General features: G+C 47.5%; 1 protein-coding gene across 1 annotated transcript; it reads left to right on the forward strand.

Annotated features, from left to right (window-relative positions):
• Positions 1 to 183: 183 nt before the first annotated feature.
• Positions 184 to 24,279, forward strand: NADSYN1 (NAD synthetase 1). Its single transcript, XM_077286945.1, has 21 exons — positions 184 to 373; positions 2,306 to 2,366; positions 3,969 to 4,085; positions 4,697 to 4,750; positions 5,932 to 6,021; positions 6,838 to 6,889; positions 7,233 to 7,321; positions 8,562 to 8,679; positions 8,872 to 9,003; positions 10,479 to 10,553; positions 10,823 to 10,947; positions 11,026 to 11,074; positions 12,247 to 12,349; positions 12,434 to 12,602; positions 12,970 to 13,105; positions 13,189 to 13,295; positions 13,722 to 13,853; positions 14,331 to 14,400; positions 15,783 to 15,908; positions 16,325 to 16,501; positions 24,083 to 24,279. The coding sequence occupies exons 1-21, from the start codon at positions 289 to 291 to the stop codon at positions 24,134 to 24,136; spliced, it is 2,121 nt and encodes a 706-aa protein (XP_077143060.1). The 5' UTR covers positions 184 to 288; the 3' UTR covers positions 24,137 to 24,279.
• The last annotated feature ends 1,020 nt before the right edge of the window (positions 24,280 to 25,299 follow it).

Below are 25,299 nucleotides of genomic sequence, written 5' to 3' on the forward strand. Positions count from 1 at the left end.
TGAAGGGGTTAAAGTCGCAGTGCAGCTCGGATCTCAGACCCCCAATGTGTGGCTCGCTGACTAATGTGGAATAATGACAGCTCAGCATGCTGGGAGTTGTAGTGCCACACCAGCTGGAAAGCTGAGATCCTTTTGCTGTTTGCAGCTATGAAACCCTGAGTGTGAGGCAGGAAGTGATGTGCAGCTGCAGGGAGGAGGCAGGCTGAGCAGGAAGTGCTGCTGCTGGAGCTGCTGGCACCCAGGAGGCACAGTCTGCACAGCCTGGCACTGCCCTCACTTCTGCTGACCATGGGCAGGAAGGTCACACTGGCCACCTGCTCCCTAAACCAATGGGCTCTGGACTTTGAAGGGAATCTCCATAGGATCTTACAGAGTAAGTGACAGTCAGGATCAGTGGGCAGCACTGTCTGCCTGTGTGTGATACAACCTTCTGTATTACTGTACTATAGGAAATATTTAATACAATGTGGTATTACATATTTAAGCATGACATAAGAAGCAAAAAAGCAACAGTGAAGCAGAAAAGTTTATTAGAATTTTTTTTAGTGTAGAAGAAAAATAATATAAAAAAAACAACACAGTTTATTAGAAAACTTTTTTTTTGTTACAGAAGGAAACTGATAAAAGAAAACAAAATCAGCAAAATATATATAGCACGCACGCACGCACGCACACACACACATATATATATATATAAACTGTAAAGTGCTGCGGAATATGTTAGCACTATATAACAATAAAGAATATATATATAGTTCCGGATCTGATACAATTTGAACCCTTTTTCCCAGCTATTCCTTAGTAAAATCAACCTATTGCTCCCATGGAATAGCTTCCCTCATTCCTACTGGAAGACCCCTCCACACTAAGGAAAACAAAAACTAAGCAAAAAAAAATTAAAGGAGCACGTTCATATTTGGCAAAAAGTTATCTCACCGAACAACCCCCACCACCCATACATGTGAGTGCTCGGCCTATTATTTATGTGTTATCAAAGGGGAGAGAGAAGAAGGCTTAGAACCTCTGGAAACAATAGTATCAGGCGCTGAAGTTCCCACTGTCCAGTCCTTTTTCTGACAAAGTCCGGAGACCCCCATACACTTCTGATGGTTGGCCAGTCCTGCCGAGATCGGGGAGTGCGGTTGGCTCCCATCTCATGAGTATGGGGGTTTTGAATTGCTGTGAAGGCTCCACATGATCCCATTATCACCACTCCTGGACCTCCCCACTCGCTATTAAAAATGTAAAGGGACCCTGCCTTATATACGCAAAGGGTGTTTGTTCAGAGTATGGGCAGGATTTATAATTTGCAGTTTTCTTTTTAAGCTACTTTTCTTTTTTTTTTTGCCTCGTATCTGTTTTTTTTTCCACCAAATTCTTCACAATGGCGCACATGGGTTCATGAATTTTGCCCAAACTCAAAAATGACCTTTTTTGCTTTTAATCTTTTTCAACTTTTTTTTTGTAGCAAAAAGTTGTATGTTCTGCCAAAGCGATGCATATTTCGCACAAAAAATTTCGATTGGAGAACATTTGCACAAAAATGTTGCCACATTTTAAAGAGTCACAATTGATAATTAAGCCAAAAATATCCAGAATCCCCAAATCCCGTCCACAATGCATAATAAAGGCACAAAATAAAATAAGAATAAGGCGAAAAATGAAAATCGGGCAAAAAAACACTAAAAGCTGAACAAAAAAAATGGCATAAATGCAATAATGACTCAGGCCCCAATAGTTCATTAAAAGAAAATGGAAACATTCGATTTCTGTTCATGTTTTTAATGGGTAGGAGACGCTTGGCAACATACCATATGTATATATTTTTTTTATATGCAAGAAAAATTGATTTTTTACTGGTGGCGAAAAAAATCGCAGACCAAAAATGGTTGAAAATCAGCTCCAAAAAAACAAACACTCCCTTGTTTCATGGTAAAAAAAAAAAAAAAAATCTAAAAGAGGCCTTAGGTTTATGCTACAAGTTTAGGCCCCAATTCACATGCCATAGAGTAAAATGTGCAGAAACGCCGCAGCATTTCCTCAATAACCCCGTCCGAGGCCTCCTTCATACACTTTTCTTCTTTTTAAACTTTTTTGGTGCTTGTAACCCAGCAACCAATCACAGCGCAGCTCACATTTTACCAGAGCAGTTTAGAAAATTAAAGCTGAGTTCTGATTGATTGCTATGGGCAACAGAGACACTGGGGCCTAGTGTGTGTGTGAAAAAGCCTGCCCCCGGGTCTGGCCATTGCTATACTGGTTCAGTCCCTTTTATATTTAGGACATTTATTTTTCTATGTTTCAGGTATTAAAATTGCAAAAGAGAAGGGTGCGCGGTATCGTCTGGGGCCGGAGCTTGAAATCTGGTGAGTTTTTTGGTAATTAAAGTGACCCTCCACCCCCGACATTAAATGTGACTATACGTTTCTAATGTGAAGTCACTTTTACATAATGTTCTCCGTTTTGTCTATCAAAACGGTGCTCTACTTTCTTCTATCCCAAAATGTCCGCCACGGAGACAAGAGTCTGTTCCCCCCTCCCCCGCCTGCCATCTGTTGTGGAATGGACACAACACCGTCCTCCTTAATGAAAAAGCGAGGGAGGAACAGGTCAGACTTTCCACGGCACCCTCTGAGCCTCTGTGGCGGCCATGTTGTCGTCGCTCTCGTAACATACAAAGGCAGCGGAATGGAGGACATTATGTGTGGTGACCGTGCATCCAAAATGTATAGTCCTGTTTAATGTCGGGGGTGGAGGAGGGACTCTGAGGGAAGTTTGTACCTTGAGCGTAAAATTCAGTCCCTTCAGCTAAATACATAAACCTGTGCGGTTATAGGTTGAAGGTTCAGTATATGGACGTATAGCATTGTGTAACCACGGTTACAAAAAAACCCTACTAAACAGAGCGGTGGCCCCGAGCTCAGGAGCCTGTGTATTATGGACCTGTTTTCCCAGGTATTGGTACACTAATCCACCATAACATTAAAACTACATTTGTTGTTTTTTTTCCCTCGTGCTGCTCTGTCTAAGTTTTGACGGCAGAAGACATCTGCAGCAGATCCTTTATATCCTGTTTGTTGCTCGTTGTGGCCTCCATGGATTGGACTTGTCTCTTCAGCACATCCCTCAAGACCCGCCATATGCTGGAAAAACCCAGCAAGACCTGCGGGATACTGGGAACATCCCACAAGACCCACCGTATACTGGGAAAACCCAGCAAGACCTGCCGTATATGAACACCCCACAAGACCTGCTGTGTACCGGGCACACCCCACAAGACCCGTTGTATATTGGGAACACCCCACAAAACCCGCCATATACAGGGAACATCCCACAAGACCCGCCGTATACAGGGAACATCCCACAAGACCCGCCATATACTGGGCACACCCCACAAGGCCTGCCGTCTACCGAGCACACCCCACAAGGGCCGCTGTATACCGAGTACACCCCACAAGGGCCGCCATATACCGAGCACACCCCACAAGGGCCGCCATATGCTGAGCACACCCCACAAGGCTTATTGTTGTGGAGCTTACTCGTTATAAAAGTTTAGCTTTTTTCACTTCGCTCACATCCGTACATCCCAATTTTTCTGCTTCCAAAATATCTACTTTAGAAATTAACTTGCTGCCTAATATCTCACCCCTGACAGGCGCAATGTGATGAGATAATGGATGTTATTCTCTTCACATGTTATGGCTGATTGGTGTACATTTAAATGTCTGGCATGTAATACTACATGTCCCCAGTAGAGGTCACTGTGGGAGAACTGTACAGCCATTGGCAGCTTCTATAAGGCTGGACCTGCAGCAATCACTTGATCGCTGGCCCAACTTAATTCTAAAAACTCATAATGAAAAACTAGGACAGCGAAATCTGATCATCTGGAACAGTGGCTGACACCCTTTTATACTCCCCTGGGTGCCTGGGGATAATATGTTTAGAATATTCTTTCTTTCCTACAGTGGATATGGCTGCTCGGACCATTTTTTTGAGTCTGATACGATATTGCATTCGTTTCAAGTTGTGGCCAAACTCCTGGAGTCTCCGGTGACCGCTGATATCATCTGCGATGTGGGCATGTGAGTATGAAGGATTTAATGCCAAGGTCAGAAATCCGCACTAGGGGGGTCTGGACGCGACGTCACTGCTGAATGAAGGAGCTCATTCCATACACCCACCCCTGACATTCAGGGTTAAAATGATAGTTACTTTTTGATGGGCTTGTCTCATAGCCAACATTTATCCCCATATACACAAGATCTGTGATAAACTTGTGACCGCTGGGGGTCCAGCTGCTGAAATGTCCCACCAAACCAGAGAATGGGGTCCCAATGTCCCCGTGGTGAATGGAGCGGTAGTGAGCATGTGCGCCCACCACTGTGTTTACTTTCTATAGGAGGGGTGGTCGCACATGCTCACTACTGCTTCATTCACACAAGTGATTTTGGGACCCCCACTCTCATGATCAGTGGGGTCTCAGCGATCAAATCCCCAGCAAATTATTGTTAATCTTGTGGATAAGGTAAGATGCCAGTACTAATGGCTACCCTCACTTACTGCGTCCTAAAACTTATAGGAGACCCTATACTAATAATGTCGGATAATGTATGTGGGGACCCCTGGCTTTATATAAAGAGTTATACGTGTGTAATATGCGTATCATATCGTGAATGTTTCCTGTTTATTACAGGCCGGTGATGCACAAAAACGTGCGTTATAACTGCCGAGTCATATTCCTCAACAGGTAAAGCTCTTTACCATTACATTTGCCAGTAACAATAAATGGAAATTAGAAATCCTGCATTTTTTTGAAGGTCATGTTATTGAATCTAAAATGGGATTAATTTCGGTGTCACGTCACTGCGTAGGTCTGATACTTGTAGAAACAACTTTTGGTGCACTTATCAGTCTAATATGTCCAGGAACAGTCTCGATTTTCATATTATGTCACTTGCCTTCCACTCCTTTGCAGTGGGTGGTTTCTCTTCCTTAGCAGTCTGCCAGCACTATAGGAGCTGGAACTTCCTTTGTCTCCGTTCCCAGCATGCTTTGCTCCTGGCATTGTTTACTGACTTGTTTGCTATGACCTGAAAGCCCTGTCTCTGTCTTATACCTGTATGCAGTTTGACTGCCAAGAGAGCAGAATCATAAAGAGGAAGATCTACTCCCTCTTCCTGTAGCAGAAAAAAGACCTTCCCCCTCTTCCTGTAGTGAGAAAAAGACCTTCCCCCTCTTCCTGTAGTGAGAAAAAGACCTTCCCCCTCTTCATGTAGTGAGAAAAAGACCTTCCCCCTCTTCCTGTGGTGGGAAAAAGACCTTCCCCCTCTTCCTGTGGTGGGAAAAAGACCTGTCCCCTCTTCTTGTGGTGGGAAAAAGACCCACTCCCTTTATCTGGAAAACCCCCCGCCCTCCTCTTCCTGTAGCGAGAAAAAGACCCGCCCCCTCTTGTAGCTGGAAAAAGACCCTCCCACTCTTTCTGTAGCGGAGCAAAAGACCCGCCCCCTCTTTCTGTAGCAGGGCAAAAGACCCGCCCCCTATTTCTGTAGCAGGGCAAAAGACACGCCCCCTCTTTCTGAAACAGGGCAAAAGACCCTCCTCCTCTTTCTATAGTGGGAAAAGACCCTCCTCCTCTTTCTATAGTGGGAAAAAGACCCGCCCCCTCTTTCTATAGTGGGAAAAAGACCCGCCCCCTCTTTCTATAGTGGGAAAAAGACCCACCCCCTCTTTCTATAGTGAGAAAAAGACCCACCCCCTCTTTCTATAGTGAGAAAAAGACCCGCCCCCTCTTTCTGTAGCGGGCAGGGAAAAGACTCAGCCCCAAATCTTGTAGAGACAAAGCCCTGACCCGCTTGACTGTATCCATTTAATATCCTTTATGTATTTTTCTGAGATCACTTTCTACTGAATTTATTGCATGTTTTCCAGGAAAATACTTTTAATTCGACCAAAAATGGTGTTGGCTAATGCTGGGAATTACAGGGAGCTGCGCTGGTTCACACCATGGAGTAAGTCAAGGTAAAGCCCGACAGCCATGTTATCAGCCTAATTCATTACATAGGAGCTAATTAATTTTGCATTGTGCTGTTCTTCTCACTTTTTTGACTTAGGGTATGTTCCCACTGTCAGTAAACACTGCAGGTTGGACGCTGTGTACATCTACATCGTCCAATCCGCAGCGTCTAGATGTCACAGCTTAGTGGATAGGATTTCAAGAAATCCCTTTTCCACTATGCGTGCACCGGCGCCCGTGGCTTCCCTGCGGAGACGAACATGTGGCGCATCTTTCCAGACTGCAGCATGTCTATTTATCTTGAGGAGACGCTCAGTCTCTGCAAGATAAATATCACCCTGCAATGTATTGGGCGCGGTGATTCCGCACGGTGCAATGAACATATGCGGAATTACCTGTGTTCAAAAGCCAGCAGCGCTTTGGATGGGGCAGATGTGCTGCCTCGAAAGCGCTGCCGATTACTGATCGCGGGAACATACCCCTAGATTTTCCATAACTTTATGATTGTTGGACCTATAGGACCCCTTCCGCTTTGTCAGTGAAGGGGCGATAGATCTGGTGCAGCTCTGCCACTATCCTGTACCGCAGCGCTCTCAGCCACCTGGCTGTACAGAGAACTGCAGCTTAGTTCTCAGGGTCAGTGGTGGTCATGGAGGTCGGACCCCAACAGTTGTAAAGTAATGACATGTTTTAGAGATAAGATATCACGTTATAGGGTGTGGACGCCACTTTAGAAAGCCTTTTCTAACTTGCGTTGCTTGATGTGAGCACAGACTACATGTAACATGCAACTGGACTCACACCCGTTTCTTGCCTTTTAGAGAAATTGAGGATCACTTTCTTCCCAGAACCATCCAGCAGATCACAGGACAGGTCTGACTTCTATTTCCTTCCGCCGCCATTATTACACAGCTTTTCCTGATGAGCTACAGATGAGCGAATCGATTTGTAACTAAATGGGTTCTTTACACATTTCACCAAAATTTGACATTCTTTCGTATCCAAAATTTGGGGTTTTCAGCTGCCGGAGCTCCCTGTTTTTCCACAAGGCTCGTCGTCTCTTTAGGCGATGTGGCCGGTCATTTGGCCTCATAGGCAATTTAGTGTTCGTAAAAGGCCCTGTGCAAGATAAGAAAACATTTTGACATCTGTAAGGAGTGATAAGTAGCAGATGATATGTCTGATGTGTCCAGAAATGGCTGTCATTATCTTGTAGGACACGGTACCATTTGGTGATGCAGTCTTGGCAACGAAGGACACTTGCCTGGGGTCTGAGATCTGTGAAGAGCTGTGGGCACCTAACAGGTAACTGGCACACAAATAAGAAAGTGCCCCCATATCAGGGTTTAACCCTTTGCCAACGTCTGTGTACATCCTATGTCAGGTTCAGGTATATGGAGGCGGATTCAGTTACTAAGCCCGATCCATACACAGCTGATGCTGGCCGTGTTATACAGCCATCACCTGCTCCTAGCATAGGCAACCTGGGCTAGCTCTGGTCACTTCTGTGTAACCATTTAAATCCCGTCATCAGTCTTTGGACGCATAGTACAGATGATGCCATTTTGGCACCATTTCGCCCATCAGCTCCCCCTCATAACACGACCATGAGGGACCCAGGAAAATGTTATATTCGGTATTGCTGCAGCTGTAAAATTTCATTTTGTTAGAACATAGAATTAATTACGGTAAGCTCCTATAATAATTCCACGAAGAGAGAAAAAAAAGCCAAACACCAGAATGGCCATTTTTGGGGGGTCACCATCTTTTTTAAAAAAATGTGAATAAACATCATATGTACCCCAAAATGGTACCAACAAAAAAATCAGCTCATAATAAAAAATAAAAAAAAAAGCAGGCCCGTAAATGGAAAAATTGAAAAATTTACTCCGAAAATGGAAAAATAAACCCCAATTATTTTTAATTTTTTTTAATCAATTTCTGAATTCTTTTTTAATCACTAAAATAACAAAAAAAATACAAGTGATATAATACAGAGATATTGCTGTAATCGTACAGACCTCAAGAATCCTGTCTCCAGGTAATTTTTACCATACAATACATGTTTTAAAAAAAATGAAAACCTAAAAAAACAATGGAATATGGCATTTTTTACCCCATTTTTCCACACTTGGACTTTTTTCTGGTACATTATAATGTGTCATTCAAAACCACAACCACAAAATGAGTCAAAAAAGAATAAAATTATACCTCTTGTTAGAAGGAGAGGAAAAATGCACCCAAAGGCATGAAAAATTGCCCAGCGATGGATGGGTTACAGAGGGGCCCGTCATTATGGTGCTGGGTGTGGACATTTTTTGTTCAACATCCATGCCATGACCCTTGGTTCAGTTCTCATCCCTACGTCCACTGATATTGCCTTTCTTCTGGAGAGGGAAGTCCTGCCCAATCAGAAATAGGACCAGTCATGGCTGGACCCTTCTCTCCCAGGGCCCCACAGCTGCCCTAGGCCAGCATGATGTATGGACCCTGGTCTTCGTAACCATATAGCAATGAGACTCGACCATTGTTCTTTTTTCCGCAGTCCTCACATTGACATGGGCCTGGACGGTGTGGAGATATTCACTAATGGCTCAGGGAGTCACCATGAGTTGAGGAAAGCCTACCTGAGAGTAGATCTGGTCAAGTCCACAACTACAAAGGTGGGCACCACTCTGATCAGCTGCTCCATATGTACCGATCAATGGAGGTTGGAGCTCTCCCACATGAAGCCACAAGTCTCCTGGTGTGGCATTTCCTGAAGAAGGAGAATTAGTTGCATTAGTCCTCACACCTGCGCCGTGCTGGTACCACTGACCTCCTATGGAGTATGATCTCATTACTTTGTGTTACAGAATGGCGGCATTTACCTTCTCTCCAATTTACGGGGCTGCGACAGCGACCGACTCTACTATGATGGCTGCTCGATGATCTCGATCAATGGAGACATTGTAGCTCAGGGCTCACAGTTTTCTCTCGAAAATGTGGTAAGATAAAGAATATAAATATGTGATGTTCTTTTAAGGAGATTTTAAGGGTGACTCTAACTTGATGCCAGACGTATAGACACAATCAGGAGGGCAGGTGGTAGAGCGGCCGAGCCGGGGTTTGTGATACCGGAGGCCTTTATAGGTGTGATGAACAGTTGACTCGACATCGGGACCAGTCTGGGTAATTTTTGGTAGGAGACACCTTTTAAAGAGACAATAACCCTAGAACCTACTTTTTTAATGAATGGAAGGTGGGCTCTTTTTTGAGACCCTCATCTATTAGCTAGAGCAGCTACAAAGATTGTCTCTTGCTCTGGAGGACCCAACATGTCCGTGCGTTATTGAAAGTATGTAATGCCTTAATTCCCCTCTGGGGGCGCTGCAGTGGAAAGGATTATCAGATTACAGTTGATTACAGAGGGACCCTTCTAACAAAAAGGTGTTCCCAAAGGGGAAAAGTGTCACTTATATACGACATATACCGCAAACAAATTATTCATATGAACCTTGATGCAGTTTTCAGGCAACTCACAGCAATTTTTTTTGCACGTGTTTAAATGGGTTTTCTAATTATTAAAAAAAAACATGCAGCAGACTCTAAAATATATATATTAAAAAAATCCCACGCTCACCTTACTGATCACTTCCACCCTTCTTCCAATGCTGCACAGGTCCCCTGCCTGTCTCTGTGGCTCATCTCCTGTCCAGGATGGACATGTGACTGCTGCAGCCAGTCACTGCTGAGGCTCCTGATTGTCTGCAGCAGTTACATACCAATCCTGACCCTGGAAGACTTTCATAAATTGCTGGGAGATCAGGGCATTAGGAGAGGAGCGTCGGAGATTGTTACGTTGAATATGAGCCAGATGTAAAAAGAAAAGAGGAAAACCCCTTTAATATTTAATTTAGGATAAGATATTAAAATTGACCTAGTGGTGGTCTGACTCGCAGGTATGGATTGGTGGGCCAACTCCCTGCCCCCAAGCTTCAGTACGGTATAGCTGTACAGTGCTGAGCTCGAGCAAAAATTCTCACACACCCTTAATTTTGTTTATCAAGAGCGTTCCGGTGATATGGACCCACATCAATTAATTATTAATGGAGTCGATCCTAAGGACAGACCATCATTATTAATCTCCTGAGCTGACACACTGCAACAAACCTGCAGCCAAGTTCTTATGTGCTACACGCAGATTTTGTTGCAGATTTCGATGCAGATCTCATATTATTGAAAAGTGTGAAAATCTGCAACAGTATCAACATGCCGCAAAATAGACAATCCTCGGCTTCCGTCGATTTCCATGAGAAGGTTTTCTAAAACACAATCCACAAATAATCTGCTGTAAATTCCTACAGGTTTTTGTTGCAGAATTGGCTCAGGAAATCTGCAGCGGTTCCTCCACCTGTGATTTTACTTTGGCTTTGGATGCAAAATGTGAACCGTTTTTATCATTTTGTTCTTGATCCCACAGGAAGTTCTCACGGCCACTTTAGACTTGGAAGACGTCCGCAGTTACAGGGCTCACACGTCATCTCGCTGCATTTCTGTAAGAGACTTCTCAGTTTGCCTCAAATCTTAATCAAAACATCACCTATTTGTGTTGTGAAGGCTAGGAGTTTAATATTAATATCTCAACATATAATATATATATTTACTGTGATACGGGCAGATTTCATATCCTCTATAATTTACTCTGTATTTTAGTTGAGCCCCATTCACTTGTATAAGCATGAGCTGCAGTACCGTACACAACCTATAGACAAAAAGTGGCGCTGTTTCTGAACCAAATAAGCCATTCTTTGTTGTGTTGTGTAGGCGAGCAGAGTGCCCCCTTTTCACAGAATACATGTGGACTTCTCGCTGTCCTCCTTTGATGATGTATGTACCCTCACATCTGAGCCAATCAAATGGAATTACCACACCCCCGCGGAAGAAATAAGGTATCGGGAGCTCGGCCATTGGAGGAGAGGTGACATTTTGCAATTTTTATTCATTCACAATTGTGCTTGTGATTTCAGCCTTGGACCTGCGTGCTGGCTCTGGGATTATTTACGACGAAGTAAACAGGTAGAGTATATATTGAGGTTGAGTCCGGAGCCCCCTATAGCAGCAGTCCGGAGCCCCCTATAACGGCAGTCGGGAGCCCATTACAATGGCAGTCGGGAGCCCCTTATAAAGGCAGTCGGGAGCCCCTTATAAAGGCAGTCTGGAGCCCCTTATAACGGCTGTCGGGAGCCCCTTATAACCGCAGTCGGGAGCCTCCTACAACAGCAGTCGGGAGCCCCTTATAACGGCATTCAGGAGCCCCTTACAACGGCATTCAGGAGCCCCTTACAACGGCATTCGGGAGCCCCTTACAACGGCATTCGGGAGCCCCTTACAACGGCAGTCGGGAGCCCCCTATAATGGCAGTCGGTAGCCCCCTATAACGCCAATTGGGAGTCCCCTATAACAGCAGTTGGGAGCCCCTCTATAACAGCAGTCGGGAGCCCCTTACAACGGCAGTCAGGAGCCCCCTATAATGGCAGTTGGGAGCCCCTCTATAACAGCAGTCGGGAGCCCCTTACAACGGCAGTCAGGAGCCCCCTATAATGGCAGTTGGGAGCCCCCTATAACAGCAATCGGGAGTCCCTTATAACTGCAGTCAGGAGCCCCTCTATAACAGCAGTCCGGAGCCCCTTACAATGGCAGTCGGGAGCCCCCTACAATGGCAGTCGGGAGCCCCTTACAACGGCAATCAGGAGCCCCATACAACGTCAGTCGGGAGCCCCCCTATAACGTCAGTCGGAAGCCCTCCTATAACGGCAGTCGGGAGCCCCCCTATAACGGCAGTCGGGAGCCCCCCTATAACGGCAGTTGGGAGTCCCTTATAACGGCAGTCGGGAGCCCCCCTATAGCGGCAGTTGGGAGCCCCCCTTACAACGGTAGTCGGGATCCCCTCATAACGGCAGTCGGGAGCCCCCCTTACAACGGTAGTCGGGATCCCCTCATAACGGCAGTCGTGAGCCCCTTATAACGGAAGTCGGGAGCCCCCCTATAGAAGCAGTGCAGAGCCCCCTTATAACAGCAGTCTGGAGCCCTCCTATAACAGCAGTCCGGAGTCCCCTTATAACAGCAGTCCGGAGTCCCCCTATAGCAGCAGTCTGGATGAGTTTGTGGCTGGTATGGGATCTGATGCCCTTCCATTTATTCCATGTAATGGATTTGTAGCTCACCCTGTGCCTTCTCTTGCCTTTCAGGGGGGCTTCCTGCTTCCTCTCAGCGGCGGGGTGGACAGCTCGGCAGTGGCCTGCATTGTGTTCTCCATGTGCCGTCTCGTCTGTCAGGCCGTGGCTGCCGGCAGTAAGTCACACGGGGGATGTTTCCTGACACAACATTCAGTGGTTTTTCTTTAATCTTTTACCCATTTCTGATATTTTTCGTAAGATGACGACGTTCTGTCCGATGTCCGTCAGGTGGTCGGTGACGCCGTGTACGAGCCGCGGACGCCCCAGGATCTGTGCAGCCGCCTCCTCACCACCTGCTACATGGCCACCGAGAACTCTTCACGTGAGACACGGGAGCGGGCCGGGATGTTGGCCCAACAAATAGGCAGGTACTTTTGGGCTTTTTGAGACCACATTAAAGGGGTATTCTTCTCCAGGATATCCCTTTATGACCCAACCTGATCTGAGAATAAAGGGGACCCATCCTTCAGTTTTCCCTGCACATTGGGTGTTTCCGCCTAAGTGGGGCCATGCTGCAGTTTCCTGCATCCAAAAATCTGCAAAAAAAACAGTAAAGAGGGCACAGTGCTCAATCAGTGCAGCGGCTCCTTTATTCTCACTTTCTATGAGGGTCCCACTATTCACGAGCCATTTAATGCTGCCAGGTATGTTGGCACATTTGGGGGGGCAGTTTTCGCCATCAGCCCTATAACTTGTCAGTCTTTCTGATTATGTTCGATCCTTTTGTATCTTCAGTTACCACCTGACCCCGAACATTGATACCGCTGTAAAAGCCGTGATCGGGGTATTTACGATGGTGACCGGCAAAACTCCTCAGTTCCGCGTCCACGGCGGGAGTGGCCCGGAGAATCTGGCATTGCAGAACGTTCAGGTAATGGGCAGAACAATTAATTCTCGCCTTATTATCACGTTCCTCCGCTCGGTTACACCTCGTCCTGTCCCGTCTCTCTCCAGGCGCGGATACGGATGGTGGTCGCCTACTTATTCGCTCAGCTCAGTCTTTGGACGCGAGGTTTGCCCGGTGGTCTGCTGGTTCTGGGCTCGGCCAATGTCGATGAAAGGTATAACACACAGCTTACGTCTAGCGAATCACATAACTGTGGGGGACCCCAACAATCCTGAAAAATTTACCCCAATTTTGGCAATTTTTATTTATTTTTTATTTTTAAGGCCTGCCGCCTGAGAGCGATAAATGGGGGCGTATCTATAGTGGGTGCTGAGGTACCAGTCGTACAAAGTTTTTTTTTTTTTCTTTTTCCGCCAATTTTTCAGGTAAAAGAGTAGGGGACTCCTCGAAATGCTGGACCTATTAAAGGGGTTTGTATCAGCGACAGGTCTCTCCTCAAGGTGACAAATAGTCAGAGGATCACTAACTCCTTCTGTAAGGATAGGTCAGGGAATGGGGCGAGCTCGTGCACCTCCTACCATGCTGGGACTATATCAAACTTTTACAATTGTGACCCTTCCACCATTCCCACCTTCTGCAGCCTCCGAGGATACCTCACCAAGTACGACTGCTCGAGCGCCGATATAAATCCCATCGGTGGGATCAGTAAGACGGATCTGAGGGGCTTCATCCAGTATTGTATAGATGGTTTCCAGCTTACTGCGCTGAGGAGGTGAGTAGTCACCCGTATCATCGCCTCTGACCTTCACCCGTATCATCGCTTCTGACCGTCACCCGTATCATCGCCTCTGACCGTCACCCGTATCATCGCTTCTGACCGTCACCCGTATCATCGCTTCTGACCGTCACCCGTATCATCGCCTCTGACCGTCACCCGTATCATCGCCACTGACCATCAGCCTCATCGTCACCTCTGACCATCAGCTGCATTGTCGCCTCTGACCGTCAGCCGCATCGTCACCTCTGACCGTCACCCGTATCATCGCCTCTGACCGTCACCCGTATCATCGCCTCTGACCGTCACCCGTATCATCGCCTCTGACCATCAGCCGCATTGTCACCTCTGACCTTCACCCGTATCATCGCCTCTGACCGTCACTCGTATCATCGCCTCTGACCGTCAGCCGCGTCGTCGCCTCTGTCAGCCATTATTGCAATCATCTAAGTCCATGCTCCCCTTCTGTTTCAGCATTTTATCTGCACCCCCCACTGCAGAACTGGAGCCCCTTACAGATGGACAGGTGTCCCAGACCGACGAGGTAATAGTCCAAACTCCCCCGAGATGTAGTGATTGAGTTTAGAAGTGACTGCCTATGCCTACAGTGCTGGTGTCCAGGGTCCAAATCCCGGGGTTTGCGTGGAACTTACTACCATACTTTTTTTTTTTCGTTACTTGTGCTTAGTCCAGTTATGCTGGAGGCCCGACTCCCTTGTGGCCCTCCAGGTCACAGCAGCTTCACCTCCTGCCACGGTGTACGACATCGGACGGACATCAGGGCCGTGTGTGAAAGGGACTGTCTGACTGCTCATCTCAACAGCTGAGCCAGCCCCCTCTTCTGTCTATGTATCTACAATGAGGGGTGCTGGCATAGTTATTGAAATAGCCAGCCCCCTCCACACACTGCTGTGATGACGTGGAAATATATTTCTGGTGCTTGACCCTTTGGTAGCCACTTCACTTTTAGTCCTGTGATCGAAGCAGAACAGCTTTCCTTGTGTCGGCAGATGACCAGTGTTGATGTGACGGGGGCTGCTGACTGCTCATTTCCATAAAAAAGCTATCCCCTTCTATAGCTATACATTTACTGTGACATGAGGGGCCTGGCTTAGCTACTGACATGATCTAGTCCACCAGTCCCTTCCACACAATGAAGTGGTCACCTGACACAAGAAAAGTTGATCTGTTTTGAGCAGCTGGAAGTCAAACTGGGCTGTGGACCAGGGGCGGCTACCAGAGGACAGTAGGGCGGCTGCCAGAGGACCATAGGGCAGCGGCTGCCAGATGACCATAGGGCGGCTGCCAGAGGACCGTAGGGCGTCAGCTGCCAGAGGACCGTAGGGCGTCAGCTGCCAGAGGACCGTAGGGCGGCTGCCAGAGGACCGTAGGGCGGTGGCTGCCAGAGGACCGTAGGGCGGCGGCTGCCAGAGGACCGTAGGGCGGTGGCTGCCAGAGGACCGTAGGGCGGTGGCTGCCAGAGGACCGTAGGGCAGCGGCTGTCAGAGGACCGTAGGGAGGCTTCCAGAGGACCGTAGGGCGGCTGCCAGAGGACCGTAGGGCGGCAGCTGCCAGAAAATTGTAGGGCGGCAGCTGCCAGAGGACCGTAGGGCGGTGGCTGCCAGAGGACCGTAGGGCGGTGGCTGCCAGAGGACCGTAGGGCGGTGGCTGCCAGAGGACCGTAGGGCGGCGGCTGTGAGAGGACCGTAGGGCGGCTGCCAGAGGACCGTAGGGCGGCTGCCAGAGGACCGTAGGGTGGCTACATAGAAGTGGGGCACCAGGAACAACTGACCTATGTTACTATCTTATATGGTGTCCATTATTATTTCAAGCAGATTTATGTTTTTCTCACATATATATGATATAGACACACACATTTATCTATGAATATAATATGTAAATAATATTGTCTTGTGCCCCCTTCAGGATGATATGGGGATGACATACGACGAGCTGTCTGTGTATGGGAGACTGCGGAAAGTTGTGAGAACTGGACCGTACAGCATGTTCTGTAAACTGCTGCTCATGTGGAAGGAAATGTCTCCAAGAAAAGTAAGTAAAGTGAAAATCATGCTGTGGTGAGACTACAACTCCCAGCATGGTCACACTGATAATATGGAGTCAGATCATGTCGTTTCATGTGAGTGATGAAAGTATCGTGATCCTAGGAAGTGGAACAGGACCGTGTGACCGCGCTCTACATAGCGGCACCAGAGACTTTAGTCAGGGATGATGACACGTTCACCGTCACCCTGAGTTTTCACTAGAATCATTTTCATTAGTCCGATGCAAATAACAAAATGAAACCACTTTGCAGATTATCCTCCTGTTTTGTGTATGCAGTTCTGATGCAGATCTCAGTGTGCTCAGGTTGCTGCTGCTCCAAGGAGACCAGTTCCCATAACTCTGATCCTCTGGACTGTGTGGACCGCAGACTGAACACCTTCCCTGTGTGTGATTCTCCGCAGGTCGCTGAGAAAGTGAAGCATTTCTTTCGCATGTACTCCATGAATAGACACAAGATGACCACGCTGACCCCGGCCTACCACGCTGAGAGCTACAGCCCGGACGACAACCGCTACGACCTGCGACCGTTCCTGTACAACACAGCGTGGAGCTGGCAGTTCTGCTGTATCGATGAGCAGGTATCACCACGACATTACTAGTATCGATCTATTATCTATCTATTATATGTCTATCTATCATCTATTTATTATCTATCTATCATCTATCTATCTATTATCTATCTATCTATTATCTATCATCTATTATCTATCTATTATCTATCTATTATCTTTAATCTATCTATTATCTATCTATTATCTATCATCTATCTATTATCTATCTTTTTTCTCCTACGCCTCATTGGGGGACACAGGGCCATGGGGTGTTATGCTGCTGCCACTAGGAGGACACTAAGTAAACAGAAAGATTAACTCCTCCTCTGCAGTATACACCCCTTCACTTTCTACAATTCAACCAGTTCTTGCTTAGTGTCTGCAGGAGGCACTTGGGTCTGTTTTCAGACCACAACTTTCTTGTTTTAATTTTTTATTTTAATTTTTATCTTTTTGTAAATTTTTATTTTTTTATTCAATGGAGTGAAGGGGGCGACAGATCCCTTTTATAGGGTCTGCTCTCCCCCGAACCAGCAACAGGCGAGCACGGCGAGTATACCTCCCCGTCCCTCTCCTGCGACGCTGGAGCGCGCCAATTTCTAATGGGGCGACGGTTTCCATCTTTGGTCCCGATCTCCCTTCCCCCCTGCTAGACGGCGAGCACATAGAGCCTGGCTCTAATGTACCTCTCCGGGGGCCCGACAGACAAGGCCCACACTGTATGGCGTTGCAGATTCCACTCACAGAAGAGGATTGAGCTGAATCACAGGATGGATGGAGCGCGCAGGACAGGGGGACCTGCATTACCGGAGGGCACTGTGAGTACACATCCCCCCTGCGCTCCGAAGCTCTATGGGGACAGGCGCCGGTGGTACTTGCGGCAGAGTCCCTGGGGAGAGGCGCCGGCGGTCGGGGGTCTGCGGTGGTTAGCGACGCTCCGTTGCAGCCATCGCCGCCGCGCATCGCCGGGCAGGCCGGAAATTTAGTCCCCGGCTTTTCAGCCAGAGTAGGCCGCAGTGGGCAGATCCGTCCGACGGTCGTAACCCCGCCCCCTATATCGGCGCTTCTCGTCTGGGACGAGAGGCGCCCTGCAGATCTCGGGGGCCATATTGCTATCTCTCTGCTAGGTGGCCCACGCTGTCCAGGAACCGCCACGGCTACATTCCTCCCCGGGGACACAGGCACAGGACCGTGGGTAAGCTGTTTCAAGAAAGCTTAACCCTTTCCCTGCGTATACTGCCCCGCTCTGTCTCTAAAGACACTATGTCTCAATCCAAGGAGACTAAAAAGGGTAACAAGAAGCACACAGTGTTTTTCACTGTATGTGCCACTTGCAATACGGCCCTGCCCCGAGCTCACAGTAACCCCTTGTGTGCGGATTGTGTCCCGGCCTCTGTGCAGCCGCTTCCCGCCGATGCCGTCGACCCTGCAGAGCCTAGCCCCCCTGAGTGGGCAGCTTCTCTGTCACGATCTATGGCTTCCCTAGTCAGGGCAATTGACTCCCTCCGGGGCCCCCCTCCAAGTCAGTCCGCGGAGGATTCGGGCGACGGTACAGATCCGTCCACCAGCAGGGGGCGTACTATGTCACTTTCCACTCGGGGTTCCAGAAAACTTACCCATGTTCCATCCCCTGACCACGGGCCAGTTGGTCTTTCAGTGTCGACGAGCTCCGCTTCCCGGTCCCCTTCTCCAGACAACCCAAACGACTCTGAATATGAGTCCGACGATTCCTACGTTCAGGATTCCTCCACCTCCCAAGAGACACTCGATTCTCTCATCGAAGCGGTCAATCAGACCCTGAAGGTGGCCGAGGAATCCGTATCTACGCCCGAACACGTGGTGTTGTTTAAAAAGACTAAACGTGTCCCAAAGGTCTTTGTCACTCATCCGGAGTTCAAGGAGATTATACAAAAACACAGGGACCATCCCGATAAACGCTTCATGGGTCAAAAGCCCATCGAGGCCAAATATCCTTTTCCTCAGGAACTATTCAAGGACTGGCTGCAGTCCCCCTCAGTGGACCCTGCTGTGTCACATCTTTCTTCCAAAACCATCCTGTCCTTGTCAGACGGCTCCTCGGTTAAGAACCCCTCTGACTGTCTGATTATCTGGCTCGCTCCGTCTTCGAGGCCTCAGGAGCCTCTCTATTCCCATCTTTCGCTGCCTCTTGGGTGGCTAAGGCCATGGTCGCTTGGGCCGAGACCCTTTCCACGACCATCCAAATTAGTGACCTACCTCCAGAGGCGATCAACCTGGCTAACCAGATAGCCCAGGCTGGGGATATTGTAGTCAACGCCTCAATAGAAGCCGCCAATTGCGCTGCACAGGCAGCCGCGAATGCAATCTCCTTTAGAAGAGCCCTGTGGCTCAGGGATTGGCGAGCAGATTCGGCTTCCAAGCGCTCTTTGACATCTCTGCCCTACCAGGCTGGTCGTTTATTTGGAGAAAAATTAGACCAAATAATCTCGGATGCCACCGGGGGAAAAAGTAAATTTCTTCCCCAACAAAAGCCTACCCGGCCATTTCGGTATCAACAACAATCCCGATTTCGGCCCTTTCGTAACAATACCAACTGGTCATCTACATCCTCTGCCTCCGCATCAGGATGAGGCTCGCGCAGTGACCGAGGTCCCCAGGTCTCTCACAGACCTAACCGTAGCTGGAAACCCAGGCCAAGACCACCCGCGTCTAGGGGATCCAGATCCCTTAGATCCTCCACTCAATGACTCCTTGCAACATCTGGGGGGCACCAACAAAGTAGGAGGGCGCCTGCTCTTGTTCCGTCAAGCCTGGCTCTCGGTCGTTTCCGATGAGTGGGTCAGGGAACTGGTGTCCACCGGATACAAAATAGAATTTTCCTCCTCCCCCCTACACGCTTCTTCCAGTCTTGCCCTCCCAAATCAAAGACTACAGCTTTTCTCCAGGCCATTCGGGCACTACAAAGGGACGGAGTCATCGTTCCGGTTCCCCTAGATGAAAGGTTCAAAGGGTTCTACTCGAACCTATTCGTGGTCCCAAAGAAGGACGGATCGCTGCGTCCGATTCTGGACCTGAAACTTCTAAACAAATTTGTCAAAATTCGACATTTCAGAATGGAATCCCTCCGTTGTGTGGCCGCGTCCATGGAAAAAGGAGAATTCCTGGCGTCCATAGACATCAAAGATGCTTACCTCCACATCCCAATCTTCCCTCCGCATCAGCAGTTCCTCCGCTTCGCATTTCACGGAGAACACTTCCAGTTTGTGGCCCTGCCTTTCGGCCTCGCCACCTCTCCCAGAGTCTTCACGAAGGTCATGGCGGCTGCCATGGCCATTCTTCATTCCAGGGGAGTGGTGGTACTTCCGTACCTGGACGACCTACTGATAAAAGGTCCATCTTACCCAGCCTGCGAAGAGTCCGTCGTTCTCACGGTGGATACTCTTTCTCGCCTGGGTTGGAAGATAAACTTCGAAAAATCCTCTCCGATTCCGGCCCAACGGATCTCTTTTCTTGGGATGACACTGGACACTTCTCGCGGTCTGGTCATTCTCCCTCAAGACAAGGCCTTGGCCGTGCAGCAGGGAGCTCAGAGTCTTTCCCGTCCAGTCTCCCACTCCATCCGTTTCAGCATGCGCATTCTCGGGCAGATGGTGGCAGCCATGGAAGCTGTTCCATTCGCGCAATTTCACCTCCGTCCCCTACAGCATGCGCTACTGTCGGCGTGGGACGGCAATCCGTCTTCCCTCGACCGCCGCTTCACTCTGTCCCCACGGGTCAGGAAGACCCTCAGGTGGTGGACGCTGAAGTCCTCCCTAATCCAGGGAAGGTCTTTTCTCCCAGTGCGGTGGCTGGTGGTGACCACCGATGCCAGCGTCATGGGCTGGGGGGCGGTCTTCAACCATCACACAGCTCAAGGGCGGTGGTCCGCTCGAGAGTCTCGCCTGTCCATCAATCTCCTGGAAATACGAGCTATCAGGCTAGCGTTGTTCCAGTTTCACCATCTTCTGGCGGGTCACCCCGTCAGAATCCAGTCCGACAACGCCACGGCCGTGGTGTACATCAACCATCAAGGGGGAACCCGCAGCAAGATGGCTATGCTCGAGGTGTCCCACATCCTGCGTTGGGCCGAGTCCAACCATTCGCCCATCTCGGCAATCCACATACCAGGTGTGGAAAATTGGGCGGCGGACTTCCTCAGCCGCCAGGGTCTCGCCTCGGGCGAGTGGTCCCTTCACCTGGAGGTTTTCCAGCAGATCTGTCATCGCTGGGGGACCCCGGATGTGGATCTCATGGCATCCAGGTTGAACAACAAGGTTCCACAGTTCTTTGAACGGTCTCTCGATCCTCGGGCCATCGGAGTAGACGCCCTGGTCCTGCCGTGGCGTCAATACCACCTCCCGTACATTTTTCCCCCTCTTCCCCTGCTACCGAGGGTCATCAAGAAGATCAGAGCAGAGGGGGTACCAGTGATCCTCGTCGCGCCGGACTGGCCGCGCCGAGCATGGTACGCAGAACTCGTTCAGCTGGTCGCCGACGTCCCCTGGCGTCTTCCAGATCGCGTGGATCTTCTCTCACAGGGCCCGATTTACCACCAGAACTCAGGGGCCCTGTCTTTGACGGCCTGGCCGTTGAATCCTGGATTCTAGGCCAAGCGGGTTTCACTCCCAAGGTGTCTTCCACCATGATCAGGGCCAGGAAACCTGTGTCCATGCGCAGTTACCACCGTACCTGGCGAATTTTCTTCTCATGGTGCGATGCACAAGGGTGTTCTCCTCTGGTATTTTCTGGACTAGAGTCGGGACTTGCACTTAGCTCTCTAAAGGGTCAGGTTTCGGCATTGTCAGTCCTTTTCCAACGAAAGATTGCCAATAGATTGCCGGTGAAGACTTTTTTCCAGGGAGTTTCCCGTGTGGCGCCTCCCTACAAAATGCCTTTGGATCCGTGGGATCTTAACTTAGTCCTCGGAGCTCTTCAGGAGACTCCCTTCGAACCGCTACAGGACGTTTCCCTAACCTTCCTCTCCTGGAAGGTAGTTTTCCTAGTGGCTATTACGTCCATCAGGCGTGTTTCGGAGCTGGCGGCACTCTCCTGCCAACCTCCGTTTCTAATTTTTCATCCGGACAAGGCAGTATTGAGGACCTCTCCCGACTTTCTGCCCAAGGTCGTCTCTTCTTTCCACCTCAATGATCACCAAAGAAAAAACACGACAAAGAAGTCCCAAATGTACTTGAAATAGTGCATATAAATTTATTAAATGATCAGATACAAGATGACAAACAAGTGGAACAGGAGGGGAGTGCAGCCACTACCACATGTCAACAGATAAGAACACTCACAGGACTAAGGAACAATCATAAATAAAGTTTACACGGGCAGCTCAGAACATAACTGCTACCATGAAGTTATATGATATATATAAATTGCACGGTTCCCATATTGCCTGATAAATAACAGACCTGGTGCTGGGGTATATGGTATACATAAAAAACACAAGGGCCACATAAGAGCCACATAAGATGCTGATATATTTACCCGTATAACACCAGGAAGGAAGTCCGGGAGTGTCCACCGGACAGGACTTCCTTCCTGGTGTTATACGGGTAAATATATCAGCATCTTATGTGGCTCTTATGTGGCACTTGTGTTTTTTATGTATACCATATACCCCAGCACCAGGTCTGTTATTTATCAGGCAATATGGGAACCATGCAATTTATATATATCATATACAGTAACTTCATGGTAGCAGTTATGTTCTGAGCTGCCCGTGTAAACTTTATTTATGATTGTTCCTTAGTCCTGTGAGTGTTCTTATCTGTTGACATGTGGTAGTGGCTGCACTCCCCTCCTGTTCCACTTGTTTGTCATCTTGTATCTGATCATTTAATAAATTTATATGCACTATTTCAAGTACATTTGGGACTTCTTTGTCGTGTTTTTTCTTTGGTGAATAATAGTCTGTGCGACTCTTTCCCGTTGTCATGTCCATATAGGATATAATAGTCACAGTATATTGATATTTATCTCTATATTTATTATTACTGTGATTTAATGTTCTCATGAGGTGTGTTTATTTCCACCTCAATGAGGAGATTGTTCTGCCTTCGTTCTGTCCGGCACCAGTCCATCGCATTGAAAAGGCTCTGCACACTCTTGATGTGGTAAGGGCTCTTCGACGGTACGTCTCGCGGACGGCTCCCTTCCGCACGTCGGATGTCCTGTTTGTACTTCCAGAGGGACCACGGAGAGGTTCTCCCGCTTCCAAAGCTACTCTAGCCAAATGGATTCGGTCGGCTATTCAAGAATCCTATCGTGTCAAGGGTGTTCCTATCCCAGCAGGGATCAAGGCCCATTCTACTCGGTCGGTGGGCGCCTTGTGGGCCATTCGGCACCAGGCGTCAGCACAGCAGGTCTGCAAGGCTGCGACATGGTCCAGTTTGCACACTTTTACCAAACATTACCACATCCATTCTCTCTCTTCTGCAGACGCCGCCCTTGGCAGACGCATTCTGCAATCGGCAGTACCTTAGCCGTAAGCCAGTGGTACAAGGGGTATTAGCATATGTTGCTCCCCACCCAGGGACTGCTTTAGGACGTCCCATGGTCCTGTGTCCCCCAATGAGGCGTAGGTGAAAAGGAGATTTTTGTGTACTCACCGTAAAATCTTTTTCTCCGAGCCAATCATTGGGGGACACAGCACCCACCCTGTTAGCCTGTTTGGCTTGTTGTTACTTCCTTGGTTTTGACATAGTCTGTCATTTGTTCATGCTCCTACTGCTTTACTACTGAACTGGTTGAATTGTAGCCAGTGAAGGGGTGTATACTGCAGAGGAGGAGTTAATCTTTCTGTTTACGTAGTGTCCTCCTAGTGGCAGCAGCATAATACCCCATGGTCCTGTGTCCCCCAATGATTGGCTCGGAGAAAAAGATTTTACGGTGAGTACACAAAAATCTCCTTATCTGTCATCTATCTATTATCTATCATCTATCTATTATCTATCATCTATCTATTATTTATCATCTATCTATTATCTATCTAGCTACTGTATTATCTATTATCTATCTATTATCTATCATCTATCTATCATCTATTATCTAGCTATCATCTATCATCTGTCTATCTATTATCTATTTATCATCTATTATCTATCATTTATCTATTATCTTTCTATTTATCATCTATTATCTTTCTATCTGTCTATTATCTATCATCTATCTATTATCTATCATCTATTATCTTTCTATCTATCTATTATATATCTATTATCTATCATCTATCTTTCATCTATCAATTATCTTTCCATCTGCTGTATCTATTATCTATCTATCTATCATCTATCATCTACCTATATATGGCTCATTCTTCTTTCTTTCTTTCTTTCTCTCTTTCTCTTTCATATTATTCGCTTCTCTTCCTCTCACTCTCTTGTTCTCACTTTGTCATTCTGTATTTTTATCTGCCTCCCTTTCATTCTTTCGCTGTTTTCTCTTTTGTCCTCTTTGTTTCTCTCCTTTTCTGTCTCTCCTCTTCCCTCTCTTGTAGATCTCTGCACGTATTTGGCAGCAGAGTTTTCTCCCCCATTGAATCCTTTTTATTTACACGTTGATCTTTGTTGTTTTCCACTCCAGGTTTCCCATCTGGAGGACTGTCAGAAGGGGGCGCTGTGTGAAGAAGTAAATTGAAAGTCGCCTTCTCTTGCCATTTCTACATGTCCTGCGTCTTTAATTGTTGTAATTTTCTTGATTTAATAGAATAATTATAAATAAGATTATTACGAGGATTTTAATCGATCGCATTAAATGATTGGAGGTTTTTTTTTACATAAGTTGTGAGTTGTGTCATTCGGTATTAAGAGTTTGTTGGAAAAGTGGAAATGTATGAAAATGTTCAACTTTCCCTGGTGACTTTTTTTTTAAAGCTCCCCCTAGTGGTGGCTGCATGAACCAAAAACTATACAATTTTTATCTATTAAATTTATCTAAAAAAAACGTTCCTTTCGCCCGTAGCTGTTGTTACAAGGACTACTTTATTTAATTTTAATGGACAAGTTTAACAATAGATGTGACGTTTGTCACGATATTGTATGAAATATCATATAAGTTTAGTTTCTCTTGTTAGCCCAGGCTGTGGGCTAAAAACCCCCCTTCCCTTTCACTCAGGCAAGAGCTTGCCTTGTCAATGTATGTGGGGGAGTTTTATTGAAGAAAGGAATTTACGACCGGCATAGCTGCAGTGGAAAGTTGTGCTAGCAGAAACTGGTCTGATCTCCCTTTTAAAACATGAGGCTCTTTGTTCTGTTTTAGTAAGATATTGGGCCAACGGTTTTGCCTAGGAAAATGATGGGTCCAGTTTGTGAATCTCCATCAACGGTTCTGTCAGCCACTCTAAACATGAGCTTCTTACTCCATCAGGTAAAAAGTAGGGATATCTCTGTAATTATGCATCACAAATAGGACATATTTGATCTCATTAGAATGCCAACGTTAATATGAGATGAATGCTGGGTTTGTTATGACTATGACATGTTCTGTAGCGGAGTTATAGGCATTAGACAAATTTAGATTGAATTTAGTTAAACTGAAGAGATAGGAGGGTCTGGGAAAACCAACCCTTTTTGTGATGTCATCAGGCTGAGCTATGAGTCTGCCAGGCACCCCAGCCTGGTGTCTGTCTGCTGGAGCCTATGTGAGTCTGACTTGGAGAGCTGTTCCTAACCAGAGTCCTGATGCATTGGGACATATGGGAACTCCACTAGCCTTGTTGCCTCAAATGATCTGAACACATGTAAGTGTTATGTCTCATTTAACCCCTGTTATTTTTATAATTACCTCTGTACATATTTGCA

The sequence above is a fragment of the Ranitomeya variabilis genome, chromosome 2 (assembly GCF_051348905.1).
Source record: "Ranitomeya variabilis isolate aRanVar5 chromosome 2, aRanVar5.hap1, whole genome shotgun sequence".
Lineage (NCBI taxonomy): Eukaryota > Metazoa > Chordata > Amphibia > Anura > Dendrobatidae > Ranitomeya > Ranitomeya variabilis.

Coding starts and splice junctions, on each gene's coding strand:
- NADSYN1 (XM_077286945.1), top strand. CDS start 289: ATGGGCAGGAAGGTCACACTGGCCACCTGCTCCCTAAACCAATGGGCT. Junction 13,106..13,188: donor TGGCATTGCAGAACGTTCAG/GTAATGGGCAGA, acceptor GTCTCTCTCCAG/GCGCGGATACGGATGGTGGT. Junction 13,296..13,721: donor TCGGCCAATGTCGATGAAAG/GTATAACACACA, acceptor CACCTTCTGCAG/CCTCCGAGGATACCTCACCA.